The 16,703-nt window shown below is 42.3% G+C and overlaps 1 protein-coding gene across 1 annotated transcript in view; it reads right to left on the reverse strand.

The window, feature by feature from the left end:
• Positions 1 to 13,578, reverse strand: part of Btaf1 (B-TFIID TATA-box binding protein associated factor 1) — an 84,592-nt gene extending 71,014 nt beyond the window's left edge. The window contains exons 1-2 of the mRNA XM_048338693.1: positions 13,272 to 13,578; positions 4,353 to 4,476 (exon numbers count right to left, since the gene is read on the reverse strand). Coding sequence (XP_048194650.1) covers positions 4,353 to 4,476; positions 13,272 to 13,285 — 138 coding nt within the window. The 5' untranslated portion in view covers positions 13,286 to 13,578. The remainder of the gene's footprint in view (positions 1 to 4,352; positions 4,477 to 13,271) is intronic.
• Between the last annotated feature and the right edge of the window lie 3,125 nt (positions 13,579 to 16,703).

Genomic DNA, 16,703 nt, shown 5'->3' on the forward strand with positions numbered 1-16,703 from the left:
AAAAAAAAACCCCTCAGGGATAGCACATCCGCAGAGTTCAAGCCCTAAGAATGACATAAAACCACCTGTTGAAAGCCAGGTGCCAGTATCACTACTGCAATATTAGCCATTCAGAAGGCTGAGCTGTGGTCAGTTAAATTCATGAGACTCTTATGTCAGATTAACCACAAATAAAACATATAAGTAGAACCATGTCTCCAGTAGTAGAGCACCAGTCTTGAGTGAAAAAGCTAAGGGACAGTGGCCAGGCCCTGAGTTCAAGCCCTAGTACCAGCCCACGCGCACGCGCACACACACACACACACACACAATTGAAAACACACTTTAATTTCAAAACTTAGTACACACAATAGTAATCAAGACAGTGTGGTACTGGTAGACTGACAAGACATAGATGCCTGTAGGGCAGATTTAAAAGTCCTGGGCACACAGAAGACCTTATGGAAAAAATAATAAAGCAAAAAAGCCTAGGGGTATAGGTCAATGGTAGAGCACTTGCCTAGCAAGCAAAAAGCCCTTAATTCAACCTTCAATGCCACAAAAATAAAACAAGGGCTGCAGCATGTATCAAGTGGTAAAGAAACCTTTGGTTCAATCCAAAGTAACAATAACAAAAACCAACTTCTTACACCTCACTAGAAAAAGGCAGATAAATAAACCAATTTAAAAATGAGCCATGGGGCTGGGAATATGGCCTAGTGGCAAGAGTGTTTGCCTTCTACACATGAAGTTCTTGGTTCGATTCCCCAGCAGCACATATATGGAAAACGGCCAGAAGGGGCGCTGTGGCTCAGCGGGAAGAAGCCAGGGATGGTGCTCAGGCCCTGAGTCCAAGGCCCAGGACTGGCAAAAAAAAAAAAAAAAAAAAAAGAGCCATCCAGGCACCAGTGGCTCACACTTGTAACCCTAGCTACTCGGGAGGCTGAGATCTGAGGATCTCTGTTCAAAGCAAATCCGGCAAGAAAGTCCATGAGACTCTTATCTCCAATTACCCACCAGAAAACCAGAAGTGGCACAGTAACTCAAAATGGTAGACCATTAGCCTTGAGTGAAAAAGTTCAGAGACAGCACCCAGGCCCTGAGTTCAAGTCCCACAACCGAAAGAACAACATAAAAAAATGTATGGAATTTTCTTCTTTTAATAGGCATAAAATACTGTCATTTCAAATTGTCAAAGACAGTCTTTAATTATCAAAGAAGTTTATTATTAATTTACAGTTGTTTTTACTATAAATAATCTATTTGTAGCTGGGTATTAGTGGCTCTTACCTGAGATCCTAACTATTCAATAGCCTGGACTTGATCTATTTGGGATTTGAACTCAGAGCCTACCCATATGTTTGTTTGTTTTTTTAACTTAGCTGGCCTTCTACCACAATAGGCACATTTCTAGTCAGGCCTTTTGCTGGTTATTTTGGAGATGAAGACTCAATGACTTTTTTGCCTCGGCTGGCTTTGAATGATTATTCTCCAGATCTCAGCCTCCTGGACAGCTAGGTGTGAGTTACTCAGCTTGCAACATTTTTTCAATAGATAAAAGTAGAAACAACATCTATCAACCAATAAAGGGACTTGATGCAGTATATTGCAGTATATTGTGCAAATTAGTGCAAAATATATCTGGCAATAAAAGGAAATGGTGACTGATGACATTACCACAATATGAACTATAGTATTTTAAGTGAAAAAAAATCAGTTGTGAGAAATCATATACTATGTGATTCATTTTACATAAAATATTCAGAGTAGGCAAATCTACATACAAGTTAGTTTAATGGTTGTCCACAGTTGGGTATGAGAGGCAGTAACTGCTAATAGATATGAGGTTTCTTTCTGTGATGACAATATGGCCCAGTGCCAGTCGCTCATGTCTGTAATCAGCTACTCAGGAATCTGAGATCTGAGGATGTCAGTGAAAGGCCAGCCTGAGCAGAAAAGTCCATGAGACTTTACCTCCAATTAACCACCAAAAAAAGCCAAAAGTGGAGATGTGGCTCAAATAGTTGAATGCTAACCCTGAGTGAAAAAGCAAAGGGACATGGTCGGAGCACTGAATTTAAGCCCCAGAACTAGCACAAAGAAGGGGAAAAAAAGATGGAGTGATAGCTGTTGCACACAATGACTAAATACCACTGAACCGTACATCTGTGGCACGTAAATCACATTTAATAAACTTGTTTAAAAAACAAAACTAAGAGACAAAAGAAAAATACTGAGAAAAGAAAAAAGCAGGCAAGAGGATCTTTCTTCTAACATTATTTGATACCAATCAACATACTGAATTCTAGCCTTAAAAAGCTAGACATTTTTTCTCAGTTCCTCACAGACTAGTCTTACTCATTGTTTCCAGTTTCAAGATTTTCCGTCCTGTATTCCTTCAGGAGAGGCATATGCTCTTCACTCCTCCTTACAGATTGAACATAATAATGTCTAACAGAGCCCCCTTTTCCAGTCTAGAAGGTACAGCTTTATAGGTATCAAATCAGTCTTATAGGTTGTATCTTGGTTAGAAAGTACTGATAATATCTATAAAGGGAGTATGTTGAAAAGTCACTATTAGACCTTATGGTACTAAGCATATAGTTGAGATTTGTATATGTTAGAAAAAAGCCCTCAGAATTCCTACTCCTACACATCAAGAAGGACAAATGAAAAGAGGGAACAAACTAGATGAGATATGCATCCTGAGGCTTCCAATGCTTGGGCAAGCATATTGATCACCCATCCTATCCCCTGTCTACTTCTTACCACATCTCACCTTCCCTTATACCAAAATACTCTTGCTTTATTTTTGTTTTGCATGGAATTTACAAATTATTACCATATAGAAATACTTCAACAAGTCCACCAGAATTGGAAAAATACTACAATATATAGAGGAAGAACACGGACTAGGACTACTAAAACAACAATCCACCAATGAGAAAGCTTCCACTTCAAGAGCTAAGAAGACTATAATATGACAAGAAACTTCCTTCCCCCTCCCCCCTTTTTTTTGGTCAGTTATAGGGCTTGTACTCAGGGACTGGTCATTGTCCCTGAGCCTCTTTTTGCTCAAAGCTAGCACTCTACCACTTTGACCCACATCTCTACTTCTGGTTTTCTGGTGGTTTATTGGAGATAAGAGTCTCACAGACTTTCTTGTACTGGCTGGCTTCAAACTATGATCCTCAGATCTCAGCCTCCTAAGTAGCTACAACTGCAGGTGAGCCACCAGCGCCTGGCCAACAAGAAACTTCTTATATAGTCCAATTACTACCATTACTAATTATTATCCATTAAGAACAAGTTAGATCACTAACAAACCAGATGAACAACTTAGTTCATTACCAAATTGGGTCAATTCATATTTGTGACATAAGCAAAGGTTCTGTACCATTAAATTCCTTAAGCAATTAATACTTGGTTTTAAGTTAAAAAAAAAAATAACCAGTTGCCTTCAGCCATGCTTATAATCCAAGCTTGATAAACAAGATTCAAATCCAGCCTAGTGAGAAAATTCAAGAGTTTCTTATCTTCAACTAATCAACAAAAAGATGCAACTGGAGATTCATGGCTGAAGAAGCCCCTGTATTAGGACAAAAACAAACAAACAAAAAACCTGTAAGCCTGGTGCCATTGGCTCACACCTGTACTTCTAGTTACTCAGTGTAAAGTCCATCCCTGGAAGGTTCCATGCAGATGCCCCCACCTCATTAAGTCTCCACTCAATTACCTGGGTAACCAGCTGACCTGAAGGAGGTTACCTCTCCTTTCCATGAGGTCACATCCTATTCCACCTGGCCACACCCCTTGCCCCTGCCCTAGGGCTAGGTGGGGTTGCCCCTTCTCTCCCTTCTCTCCCCCTTCTCTCCTCTCTCTCCCTTCTCTCTGGCCATAGATCATCTCGATCACAGGCCAGCAGTTTGGTAATAAACTTTCTTTCTCTCTTGCCTGAATATTGCGTGGCATTCTCCTTTACCGGCTACCTACTTTAAAAACCTAACACTCAGGAGGCTGAGATCTGAGGACCTCAGTTCAAAGCTGGCCCAGGCAGGAAAATCCATGAGACTCTTACCTCCAAGTAACCATCAGAAAACCAGGGTGTTGAGGGTGTGGCTCAAAGTGGTAGAGCACTAGCCTCAAGCAAAAAGAGCTCAGGGATAGTGCCCAGGCCCTGAGTTCAAACACCACTACCATCACCACCAACAAAAAACATACAACAATCAGAAGTGGTAAGATTCTTAAAACTACTTAGAGAACTATTAAATTACTATTAAAATTGTTACTTAAGATGGACATCAGCCTTTGTTCTGTTTCCAGTCCACAGACTCTACAATAATATTATACTAAGAAAAAAAGTGAATTCTTACTTTAGATAACAGATTATTTAGTTCATGAGGATGAAGCTTCACCACTTCTCCAAGTTGTTGTGCAGCAGCTTTCCTTGTAACTGGAGTAGTGCCAGTATCCAGTAAGATAAAAAGACGGTCAAGCCTATAACAAAAGCAAAATCATTAATCTGAACTACTTCCTCATAAGTAAATATGTTGAGTCCCTGTGAATAAAGATCTATGATAAGGCTGCAGGAGATGTCTAATCATTTTTCTCAAAGAAGAAACAGCTAGGAGAGGGAACAAGAACACAAGAATATGTAAAGGGAGAGTTCATTTGGGGAAAATAAAAGCTTGGTTGTTCAGGGGACACTTAAGGGTGGAAGCCTCTTGTGTAGACCTCTGAAAAAAAAGCCAGGAGGAGAGCTGTGGTTCAAGTGGTAGAACACTAGTAGCCTTGAGCACAAAATTTCAGGGATAGAACCCAGGCCTTGAGTTCAAGCCCCAAGACAGGCATATATAAAACAAAATTTAAAAGCTCATATTATGGGTGTGAAACTATGCCATGCTATCCTCTTCTAAACAAGAAAATGGATTATCACATGAGCACTAAGAATAAACTAGATGTGAAACCACATCAAAGTCAGGTGTGTACTGTCAGGTATACCTTTCACCCAAAACATTAAACTTCTTGAGAATGGACACTCTATCTTTATTTACATTTCTGATACTTAAAACATAGAAAACATTCAGTAAATAATGGGTAAATGAATGATGAAAAAGTATAATCAAGCTTTGCTATTTCCTTCTATACATTTTTCCTACCCTCCATCCCTGTTTAAACAACCTACAGCTTCTAGCATTAATGTATTTTAAAGATAAAAATACTAATCTGGCCAGGTGCCAATGGTTCATGCCTGCAATCCTTACTCAGGAGGCTGAGAACTGAGAACTGAGGTTTGAAACCAGCCAGAGCAGGAAAGTGCCAGAGAAGCTTATCTCAATCAACTATCAAAAAGCCAGAAGTGAAAAAGCTAAGGGACAGCATCTAAACCCTGATTTCAAGCCCTAATACTGGCACACAAAAATACTAATCTAAAATCCAGTTAGTTGAAATAATCTACATTTTAAAAACTATATAAAATTATAACTTCTTTTTCTTTGTTACTACCTGGCTTTCACTCAGGGTTTTGCTAGGCTTGTTTGCTTGCTTATTGAGGCTGATGCTCTATCACTCAAACCATACCTCCAGCCAGGCTTTAATCTGTTGTTGTTGTTGTTGTTTTGCTTTCTTTTTGCCAATCCTAGGGCTTGAATTCAAGGCCTGAGCACTATCCATGAGCTTCTTTTGCTCAAGGGTAGCATTCTACCATAGCTACAGGACCATTTCTGGCTTTTTCTGTTAAAGTGGTACTGAGGAATCCAACCCAGGACTTCATGCATGCTAGGCAAGCACCAGTAAGTGACATTCCCAGCCCACCCTTAACTGGCTTCTTTTTTTTTTTTTTTTTTTAAGAGTTAAGAGTCTCATGGACTTTTCTGCCCAGGCTGGTTTAAAACCTTAATCTATATCTTGACCTCCTGAGTAGATGGAATTACAAGTGTGAGTCACTGGCACCCAGACTTACATAACTTTTTAAAATCAATTTAAGTGGTGAATTTTGTTATGTATTGCCACAATGAAAAACAAAAACAGGGCTCAGTGTCATGTGCAAGGCCTTAGATTTGATCCTCAAAATTAAAAAAAAAAAAGCTTCATACAAATACTCTGAGGCAAAGAAATAAACAGTAACAACAACAAAAACCCTAAGCAATAAGAAAGAATTTACCACGGTGAGATGAAAAGGCTTCTACCATGTATACTTTTTCCAGGCATTTTACAATCTCCAAATGTTTTAGGGAATGGAATATTGGATAAAAATACTTCCTGCCAGCTGTTACTGGAATGACACCAACAGTAAGTGAGGAGGAGGCCTGCCTCCCTAGCATACCTGTGTTGTCCTAGATAGGTAATTAAGCATTAGCATTTCCCTGTCAATAGGAAGGATCCACTGAACTTTCCCCCATCAAGAAACTTTCTTAGAAAAGGCACAATGTGCACCTGATCACACAAAATAATATTTATTGAAATGAACTCCAGGAAATGGAAATGAGGATTTTTTCTTTTTGTTGGGAGCTTGAACTCTGGGCATGAGTGCTGTCCCTGAGATTTTTTTTTTTCCCCCTGCTCAAGGCTAGCCCTCTATCACTTTGAGCCACAGTGCCACTTCTAGTTTTCTAATGGCTAGTTGGGAGGTAAGAGTCTTACTAACTTTCCTGTCTGGGCTGGCTTTGGAAAACCACATCCTCAGATCTAAACTTCTAGAGTGGCTAGGATTACAGATGTAAGCCACTAGCACAGGGCTAAGAGGTGTTTTTTTCTTTGTTGGGGGTGGGACTTGAACTCAGGGCCTGAACACTGTCCCTGAGCTTTTCTGCTCAAGGCTACAGTGCTCTACCACTTTGGACCACTTCACTTCCAGTTTTCTGGTGGTTAATTGGAGATAAGTCTCTTGGACTTTCCTATTTGGGATGGCTTTGAACATAATCTGCTGATCTCAGACTCCTGAGTAGCTAGGATTACAAGCACAAGCATGAGCCACCAAAGCACAGCTAACAGTTTTTTTCTTTATTGCTGTTTTTGTTTTCTTTTATTTTTGTCTTGTTCCTTTATCTGTCCATGGGAGGGTAAGGATGGACACAGAAATGGGTGGGACAAAGAGTGAACAAATGCAGCAGTGATACCCACTAGACACTATGTTGAAATGAACTATACAACTTGTGTGTGAGGACAGGAGGGGAAAACTAGGAGAGAGCGAGGAAAGGGGTAACACTGCCCAAAAAGAAATATTCTTGGGCCGGGTGCTGGTTTATCTCCAATACACTACTCAGAAAAGGCTGGAAGTGGTGCTGTGGCTCAAATGGTAGACAGCCAGCCTTGAGCTGTTTAAAAGCAGCTCAGAGATAGAGCCCAGGTCCAAGGTTCAAGCCCCAGGGCTGGCAAAAGAACAAAATTTTTAAGAAATGTACTTATTACCTGACTTATATAATTATAACCCCTCTGCATATCACCTTATAATAATAAATTTTTTAAAGAAATTTCCTTTTGGTATATACTGAGAATTAACAAAATAGTAGTGAAAATTAACAAAGCTAAAGTTCAACTCATATTAGCAGTCTGTTTCTACAAGAAGGTATGTCTATTTTGTCATTTTCAAATAGTCAGATGTATTTCAGACAGAAACCTACACCTTCTGAATCAGTTAAATCCTAAAACTTGTCCAGATACTTCAGACATCAACTTATAGTATGATCACTTATGAAAAGTAATCTGTTACATTCTTGAAATTTTCTTTATATAATGAAGTGGCTATGTAAGAAGAAAATGATTGCAAGTCAACATGGGCTGGGAATATGGCCTAGTAGCAAGAGTGCTTGCCTCATGCGTCATCAACAGGCAAATTTAAAAATCCCTTTAAAAAAAAAAAAAAGAAAGAAGCTGGGCGCTGGTAGCTCATACCTATAATCCTAGCTACTCAGGAGGCTGAGATCTAAGGATCATGATTTGAAGCCAACTCAGGCATGAAAAGTGAGCTGTGGTTCAAAGCAGTAGAGCACTAGACTTGAGCACAGAGAAGCTCAGGGACAGAGCTCAGGCCCTGAGTTCAAGCCCGAGGATCAGAAACACACACACACACACACACACACACACACACACACACACACACACACACACACACGGACAATATTCAAAGCTATATTTTGCTTTTTTTTTTTTTAAAGGCAAAACTGGGCTGGAAGTGTAGCCCAAGTTGCAGAGAGCAGATTAGCTAAGCATGAAGCCCTGAGTTCAAACCCCAGTACCACCAAAAAACAAACAAAAAATCCTTAACAGAAAAACTATAGCTAGGCTCCAGGTGTTGTTGCAGATACCTATTAGCCTAGTCTAGCACTTAAGAGGTAAAGGCAAAACAACCAGTTCAATCTGAGCTATACATCAACATCCTGTCTCAAAAACCCAAAGGGCTAGGGATACAGGTCAGTAATAGTGTTTGACTATCACTGGGTTTGTTCCCTGGCACTGCAATAGAGTGAAAACAAAGCTAAACTGAGAGGCTCTCACTGAAAAACATGAAATATTCTACTATGCACTGATTAGGATAAAATCATGAGTTATTAAAGCAAGCAGCAAAATCATTAATGTTTTGAAAATGTGAAGGCTAGTGGTTTGGTTTAGTGATATGATTGATATGATGCTAGACTAACATACACTGAGAGCTCTGAGTTCCAACTCCAGAACTGGGGGATACAGGGGATACAGTATCAGCTGGATACAGTGGCACAGTCTTATGGTGTCAGCTAAAGGAGCCCAAGACAGGATCATCTGAGCAAAGGGGTTAGATCTATGAATGTGGCCATAACATTAAGACTCTGTTGGGCTGGGAATATGGCCTAGTGGCAAAAGTGCTTGCCTCATAAACATGAAGCCCTGGGTTCGATTCCCCAGCACCACATATATAGAAAATGGCCAGAAGTGGTGCTGTGGCTCAAGTGGCAGAGTGCTAGCCTTGAGCAAAAAGAAGCTAGGGACAGTGCTCAGGCCCTGAGTCCAAGGCCCAGGACTGGCAAAAAAAAAAAAGAAAGAAAAGAAAAAGACTGTTTCCAAAAAGGAGAAAAAAAAAATTAAGCATTCCCTAGGAGCCAGGCACTCTGCTGGGAACAGGGAAATTGGACATATTTCTTTCTCTCACCCTTTATGTTAATCCAGCAAGAGAGATAGACAATTACTCTGTATAAGTATTATGACTGACAAGGGTATACTGTTACAAGAAGCACAAGTGAAAATAAAACCTGAGAAGTCTTCCCTGAACAAAGTAGCATATGTTTAGATTAAAAAACAAAAAACAAAACCCTAAGGTTAGAATTAGGCAGACTTGCTGGGCACTGGTGGCTCAAGCTTATAATCCTATCTACTCAGGAGGTGGAGATCTGAGGATCCGGGGTTAAAGCTAGCCCAGGCATGAAAAGCCTGTGAGACTCTTATCTCCAATTAACCACCAAAAAGCCCTGAGTTCTAGCCCCAGGACTAGTGCATATGTACACACAAATTAAGCAGACTTGAAGCTTGGAAGGAAGTGTGCTCTCCAAGTGGAAAAAGAATGAAGCAAAGGTGGGAGAGAAGAACACATTGTATGAAGGCAAGGAGGAAAGAAAGAAGGTAAGAGCACAGAAAGTACAAAGAACAAGTGGAAACAAAAGGCAAATTACAGGGGCTGGGAATATGGCTTAGTGGCAGAGTGCTTGTCTCACATACATGAAGCCCTGGGTTCAATTCCTCAACACCACATATATAGAAAAAGGCAGAAGTGGCACTGTGGCTTAACTGGTAGAGTGCTAGCCTTAAGCAAAAAGAAGCCAGGTACAGTGCTCAGGCCCTGAGTTCAAGCCCCAGGACTGGCAAAAAAAAAAAAAAAAAAGGCAAATCACAAAGGATCTGATAAACTGTTGGAGAGCTTGAACATACCCTAAGGCAGGGGGTGGGGAATATCAGCTATAAGAGACAAGTATGCTATCCTCAGCCAATCTGCTTAGACTGATAATCCTGCATAGTCCACAAATGATATACCACCCAAATGACTGCAGCAGAAAAATAAGTTGGAAGGCAACAGAAAACTAATGCATCTTAAGCAGAAAAAAAGAGTTAAAATTTGGGTACTACTACCCAAGGTATCATAAGGGTATTATACCCAAGGTATAATAAGGTATCCCTACCTTATTATGTAACTATACCCTCTCTGTACATCACCTTATCAATAAAATTTAATTTAAAAAATTTGGGTATTAGCATGGTTAATATGGCTGAAGTGAATGATAAACTTGGAGTGAGACACGGGAAGGAGAGGAACAGCTTTTTTTCTTTTGGTGTTGGTTCTGGGGCTTGAACTCAGGGCCTGGGCACTGTCCCTGAGCTTTTGTGCTCAAGGCTACCGCTCTACCACTTGAGCCACAGCTCCACTTATGGTTTTTTTTAATGTGTGAATGGACTATAAGAGTCTCATGGAGTTGCTGGCTCACGCCTGTAATCCTAGCTACACAGGAAGCTGAGATCTGAGGATCACAGTTCAAAGACAGTGTGCAGGAAAGTCGAGAGACTCTCATCTCCAATTACCCACTAGAAAACCGGAAGTGACACTGCAGCTCAAAGGGGTAGAATGCTAAGGAGCCTTGAGCAAAAAAGCTTAAGGACACCGCCCAGGCCCTGAGTTCAAACCACAAGACCTGGGGGCAGGGGGGAAGTCTCATGGGCTTCCCTGTTCAGGCTGGCTTCAAACCTTGATCCTCAGATGTCTGCCTCCAGAGTAGCTAAGACTACAGGTGTGAGTCCCTAGTGCCTGGCTCAAAGGCTACTTCTGTTGCAGATATCTTGGACTACTGATGATAGACATGGAAGGCTGTCATAACTGGTATAGGAAGATAAAAGGACTATGTGTAACTATAACTGGGGGGGGGGAGGGGCAGGGCGCTAATACTGAGGCTTGAATTGAGGGCCTCCGCACTATCCTTTAGCTTTTCCCTTCAAGCCTAGGGTTCTACCACTTCAGCCACAGCTCCAATTCTGGTTTTTGGTGGTTAATTGGGAGATAAGAATCTCATGAACTTTTCTGCCTAGTCTGGCTTCAAACCATGATCCTCAGATCTCAGAGCCCTAAATAGCTAGGACTACAGAAGAAAGACACCAGTGCCTGGCCACCTCTGTGTTTACTAGCTTACTCTAGTAACATTAACTTATGCTAAGGGGAGGGGGGAAGGGGAGGGGGGAGGGGGGAGGGGGAGGGGAGGAGGGGTTGGGAGGGAGGATGTGCTTAGTGCACAAAGATTAGCTTGAAAACAATGACCTGCTATCCAAAGTAAACCCATAAATTAAAAAGTATCTGGCAATACCCCCAAAAACTTGGGGGAAATTGAATTAAGAAAAACAAAATCTCTATGAGAAGAAATACTTACTACCTTAAGTATGTAACTGTAACCCCTCTTTACATCATCTTGGCAATAAAAATATTATGGGGCTGGGAATATGACCTAATGGCAGAGTGCTTGCCGCCTATACATGAAATCCTGGGTTTGATTCCTCAGCACCACATAAACAGAAAAAGCCAGAAGTGACGCTGTGGCTCAAGTGGTAGAGTGCTAGCCTTGAGCAAAAAGAAGCCAGGGACAGTGCTTAGGCCCTAAGTCCAAGCTCCAGGTCTGACCAAAAAAAAAAAAAAAAAAAGAAGAAGAAAGAAATTAGATATCCTAAACTTATTTGGATTAGTTAACCAAAGCAGGTAGGACTTTTTAGATACTATCATTTTCTCTCTATAAAGCTACATACAAGCCAGACACAGGTGGCTAACATCTGTAATTCTAGCTACTCAGGAGGCTGATATTGGGAAGAAGGTAATTTAAAGCCAGTCTAGAGAGAAAAATCTACGAGACTTCATCTCCAAAATAACCACCAAAATGTTAGGCTAGAAATATGGTTCAAGAGATGAAGAACCAACCAAAGAAGCAAGCCCAGCAAGGGCTGGTCTTGAATTCAAATCTCAATACTGGCAAAAATAAATAAATAAAAGCTATACCCAATACTTTGAAAAACAGTCTTCTCCAAAAAAGAAAGTCCTCATTCCCTTAAACATTGTAACTCAGGAGAAACAAGTTTCATGCTAAATCTAAATGTATGTAGCAATGTATTTACCATATACGAATATGCAGAAACTTAAAATACCTCTAGTATTTTCTTAAACTACAGTTCTGCGTTCTGAAATAAGAATTTCCTCACTGGATTAACCTATCTATTAAACAAAAATTAGATGCCCTATACTACCGGTACCTAGCAACTCACTTCACTCAACTCCCATGAGCTTCTCCCACACCATTTCATCAGTTATCTAGGGAGTCTGTGAGAGATAGGTTATTCTTTTACAAAACAGATAAAACTTCGGCACATGTGTTTAAGGAATATGTTCAACTGAAGAAAAATGAATGAAAACTACTTATTTCCATTACTTTGTCCTCCTGTCCATGTGAACAGAGAACCCCATCCATTTATGTTAGCCCATCCATCTATAAAGAACTTGGTGAATCTTAGTAAGTACAATCACCAGGGACTGCCCCCAACTTACATCGGGCCTCCAAAATCAAACCTCTCAAAAGTTCTCAACTAGTCTATCATATCGGAGGGGGAAAAATAACACAACTTTCCTGCTGAACATACACAGCGAAATGTCTTATTAGTATTTCTCTCGTTTCCTTAAGGATTACCCACTGATGGACAATACTTGAAAATAATTTCAAATCTGTGTTATCTTTGGAAAGAAAGAGCAAACACAATAACCTGTTTAAGAGCTCAAGGGGGAACATTTACTGCTAAACAGGAAAGAGTTAAGGAAACTGCCTTTAGGAAGAACATACCACTAAAGTTGTAAATTAAAAATTAACACCATCGCGGTGGACTCTTAGATAATAGGGATCCCAATCCTATCCCCACCCCCCCCCACCCCACCTTCCGACAGTTACTGCCAGGTTGGACCACGAAATGGAGGTTAGGGAATCAGACTTAGGACATTGAGTCTCCTACCACTGAAGGAGAGTGAAGAGAAACCAGAGAAGAGAAACACCGTGAGGAGAAAGAAAGGAACCGCCCTCACGTTGCCCAGGTGCTTACTTCACAGGAAAACGACATCCTCGAGCACACCGCCGAGGCGTAACCCGAGTCCACCCCACGCCGACCGAGGGGCGAACTCCAAACTCTAGGCAAGAAGACGCCGGAATCCGGCCAGCGACAATGAGCACGGCTCCTCTATGGTCGCGGCGCGAGGAGGAGACCGTGCCTCGCCTTACCCCTCTTCTCGTCCGCGCATCACAAGTCAGACCCACCTGGAGACCGCCATGGCCCGGCGCCGGCGGTTCGGAACTCCGCGCGAGCAACGCGCCGCGCCGCAGAGGCGCTAGTTTCCACAGAGCGCAGCTGAGCGGCGCAGGCCCAAACCAGGCAGCTGAGGGGAACTGCCGGGGCGGCGCGGCGCGTCCTGGCCCGAGCCCTCGGGCATCTGCCCAGCCGTCTACCCGAGCTCGTCCCCTCCGTGGTCGGGGAGCCAAAGGGTCCAAGACGGAGGCGCCGGCGGCAGCACTCAGACCCACACGACTTCAAACCCGGTGCCCCCAGCCCCGCTCTTTGCTGACGCAGGCGTCGACACGCCGGGCCGGGCGTCAGCGCGCCGGAAGTGACGTCAGCGCGCCGCGCGCGGGACTGCGCGCAGCCAGCAAAGGAGAGGAGTCGAGGTGGTCGACTGGGCCTGGCCACTGGGATTCCAGAAAAAGAGTTGTTTGTGCTGGTGTGGGAAGGGGTGATCTAAGAGGTCTCTTCTCTTAAAATGAGGCAGACAAGTGAAATGGGGATCCCACCAATTTTCTAAGGAAGGAAACAGAAGAATTGGCCTGCGTTCTAAACCTTGGTCTCTAATTCCGTTCCAGTCTCCCTGAGCCTCTTCTCAACAAGGCGGCTTCCAGACAAGCAAACAGAAGGAGCTTTAGGGCCTGGTCCGGGTGACAGTGCCAGTGGGACGGAGGGGAATCGAGACAAATAGGCAGTGGTTCTCTCTGGGTCGTTTTGTTTTGCCAGAAGCTCTGTGTAGCTCTGCCCCTGGTTTTGCCACGGCCAGAACTGGGGCTTGAACTTAGGGGCTGGGCTCTGTCCCTTATCTTTTCCTCTCTGGGCTAGTGTTCTACCATTTAAGGCACAACTCCACATCCGGCGTGTGTGTGTGTGTGTGTGTATGTGTGTGTGTGTGTGTGTGTGTGTTTAATTGGTCATGAGTCCCATCGGCTTTCCTGCCTGGGCAGGCGTTGAACTGCAACAGATCTCTGCTCCCTAAGTAGCTAGGATTGCAGGTGTGAGCCACTGTTCCTTCACCCAGTGTATGCCCTTTATTACTGTAAACTTTATGGTAATAATCCATACCTACTCAGACTCTTCAGTCAGGCCCATTTTATGGCCACTAACAGATTAATCTTCAGAACGCTTGGTGTGTCATATTACTCCTCCGCTTGTAAAACATGCCTATTGGCTTCCCATCACCTGAAAAGGTTTACATCTCAATTTTGCATTCATAAAAGGTTGATGAGTAGCACTGGAAGGGCTATGACAATAAAATGAGCCTGTGTACTTAGCTTACAAAAACTTGGGAAACTACAAAATTATTACATATTTGGAGAAAACGTAAGAATCTATATGTTGACCACAAGACTTTAATTATCTCACATAATTAGTAAAAGCTGTAAGGAGATTTGGTTGCTGGAGTCAGAGAGGTAGGGTTTTCTTGTTTATTTGTTTGTTAGAAGGGGGGGGACATGGTGCTGGGGATAGAACCTAGGGCTTTGGGCATCCCTAGTAAAGTGTTTTACCTGCTCTGCCACATCCCAGCCTATAAGTTTTAATTTTCACTTTATAGGTGAGGAAACTAAGCTCTTGAGTAATTTGTCTAGGATCCAAGCTAGTAATAATACAAGTATTTATTTGGGCCTGTGTGTCACACTGCTAGGCACTGTTTATATTACACAAGATCTAAATTGATGTTCAAGTATCTTCATAGTTTTCACACTGGTTTCATCTGCTTCATTCATTTATCTCCCACCATTACAACTAAGTTTTGCTTTTTTTTCCTCCCTGACCATGTAAAGCATTCATTTTGACTAAAGACTCCACTACATGAGTGATAAGGGCCTCAAAAGAGACCAAAATAGTTCTGCCTATGGTATTGGCCTATAATCTCTATCTACACTGGGAGGCAGAAGGAATACAAATTCAGCATTAGTGTAGGCTACTATAGACTATCTAAAAAACAAAAATTGTTAAGGCAGATGCCAGTAGTGTCCACTTGTAATCCTAGCTACTCAGGAGACCAAGATCTGAGAACTGAGATTCAAATCCAGTAGATGCAGGAAAGTTCGTGATTCTTTTCTCCAATCACCAAAAAGCAAGAAGTGGAGCTGTGGCTCAACTGGTAGAGTACCAGCCTTGAGCAAAAATAGCTCAGCACTGAGGCCCTGGGTTCAAGCCCCAGGATACAGGAGGGGGGGGGGAACTTCCTTTATAATAGAAGAAAAAAGAATAAACAGATCAACACAAATATATGTTTATATTCTATGCAGAACAGAATGCTAGAAAAGAGAGTGACACACTTAACTGGATGACCAGGGAAAAATCTAAAGAGGAGCTCAAGTGAGGCCTAGATAGTAAGTGGTAGTTAGCTATAAGGACTGAGGAACCATTCAGGTAGAGGATGCACCTAGTGCAAAGGCTGGGGGCTGGGAATGTGGCCTAGTGGTAGAATCCTTGCCTAGCATATATGAAGCCCTGGGTTCAATTCCTCACTACCACATATACAGAAAAAGCCGGAAATGGTGCTATGGCACAAGTGGTAGTGTGCTAGCCTTGAGCAACAAGAAGCCAGGGACAGCAGTGCTCAGGCCCTGAGTCCAAGCCCCAGAACTGACCAAAAAAAAAAAAAAAAAAGTTAGCAAGAAAGCCCGTGAGACTATTATTTTCAATTAACCACCAGAAAACCAGAAGTGGCACTGTGGCTTAACGCTAGCCTGGAGCTCAGGGACAGCACACAGGCCCAAAGTTCAAGCCCCATGACCCACAACAACAACAACAAAAATGAAGTTAGCTCTGCTGGGTGATGAGATGGGAGAAATAGAAAAGATTCTTTGTAAGGAATTTGGATTTATCTTTTATGTATCAAGTTCATAAAAGATTGTAAAGGGGTTGAGAATATGGCCTAGTGGCAAGAGTGCTTGCAGCCTTGTATACATGAAGCCCTGTGTTCAATTCCTCAGCACCACATATGTACAAAAAGGCCAGAAGTGGTTCTGTGGCTCAAGTGGTAGAGTGCTAGCATTGAGCAAAAAGAAGCCAGGGACAGTGCTCAGGTCCTGAGTCCAAGCCCCAGGACTGGAAAAAAAAAAAAAAAAGATTGTAAAGAGCTTCATGCCAGGGGCTGGGGATATGGCCTAGTGGCAAGAGTGTTTGCCTCCTATATATGAAGCCCTGGGTTCAATTCCCCAGCACCACATATACAGAAAACGGCCAGAAGTGGTGCTGTGGCTCAAGTGGCAGAGTGCTAGCCTTGAGCAAAAGAAGCCAGGGACAGTGCTCAGGTTCTGAGTCCAAGCCCCAGGACTGGTTAAAAAAATAAATATAAATAAATAAATTCCAACTTCAGGAACTGTCACCACTTAAAAAAAAAGAGCTTCATGCCAGTTTGGTCAGGATTTTATGCCAAATAAAATTGTAAGCCTGGTTTT

Source organism: Perognathus longimembris, chromosome 2 (genome assembly GCF_023159225.1).
Source record: "Perognathus longimembris pacificus isolate PPM17 chromosome 2, ASM2315922v1, whole genome shotgun sequence".
NCBI lineage: Eukaryota > Metazoa > Chordata > Mammalia > Rodentia > Heteromyidae > Perognathus > Perognathus longimembris.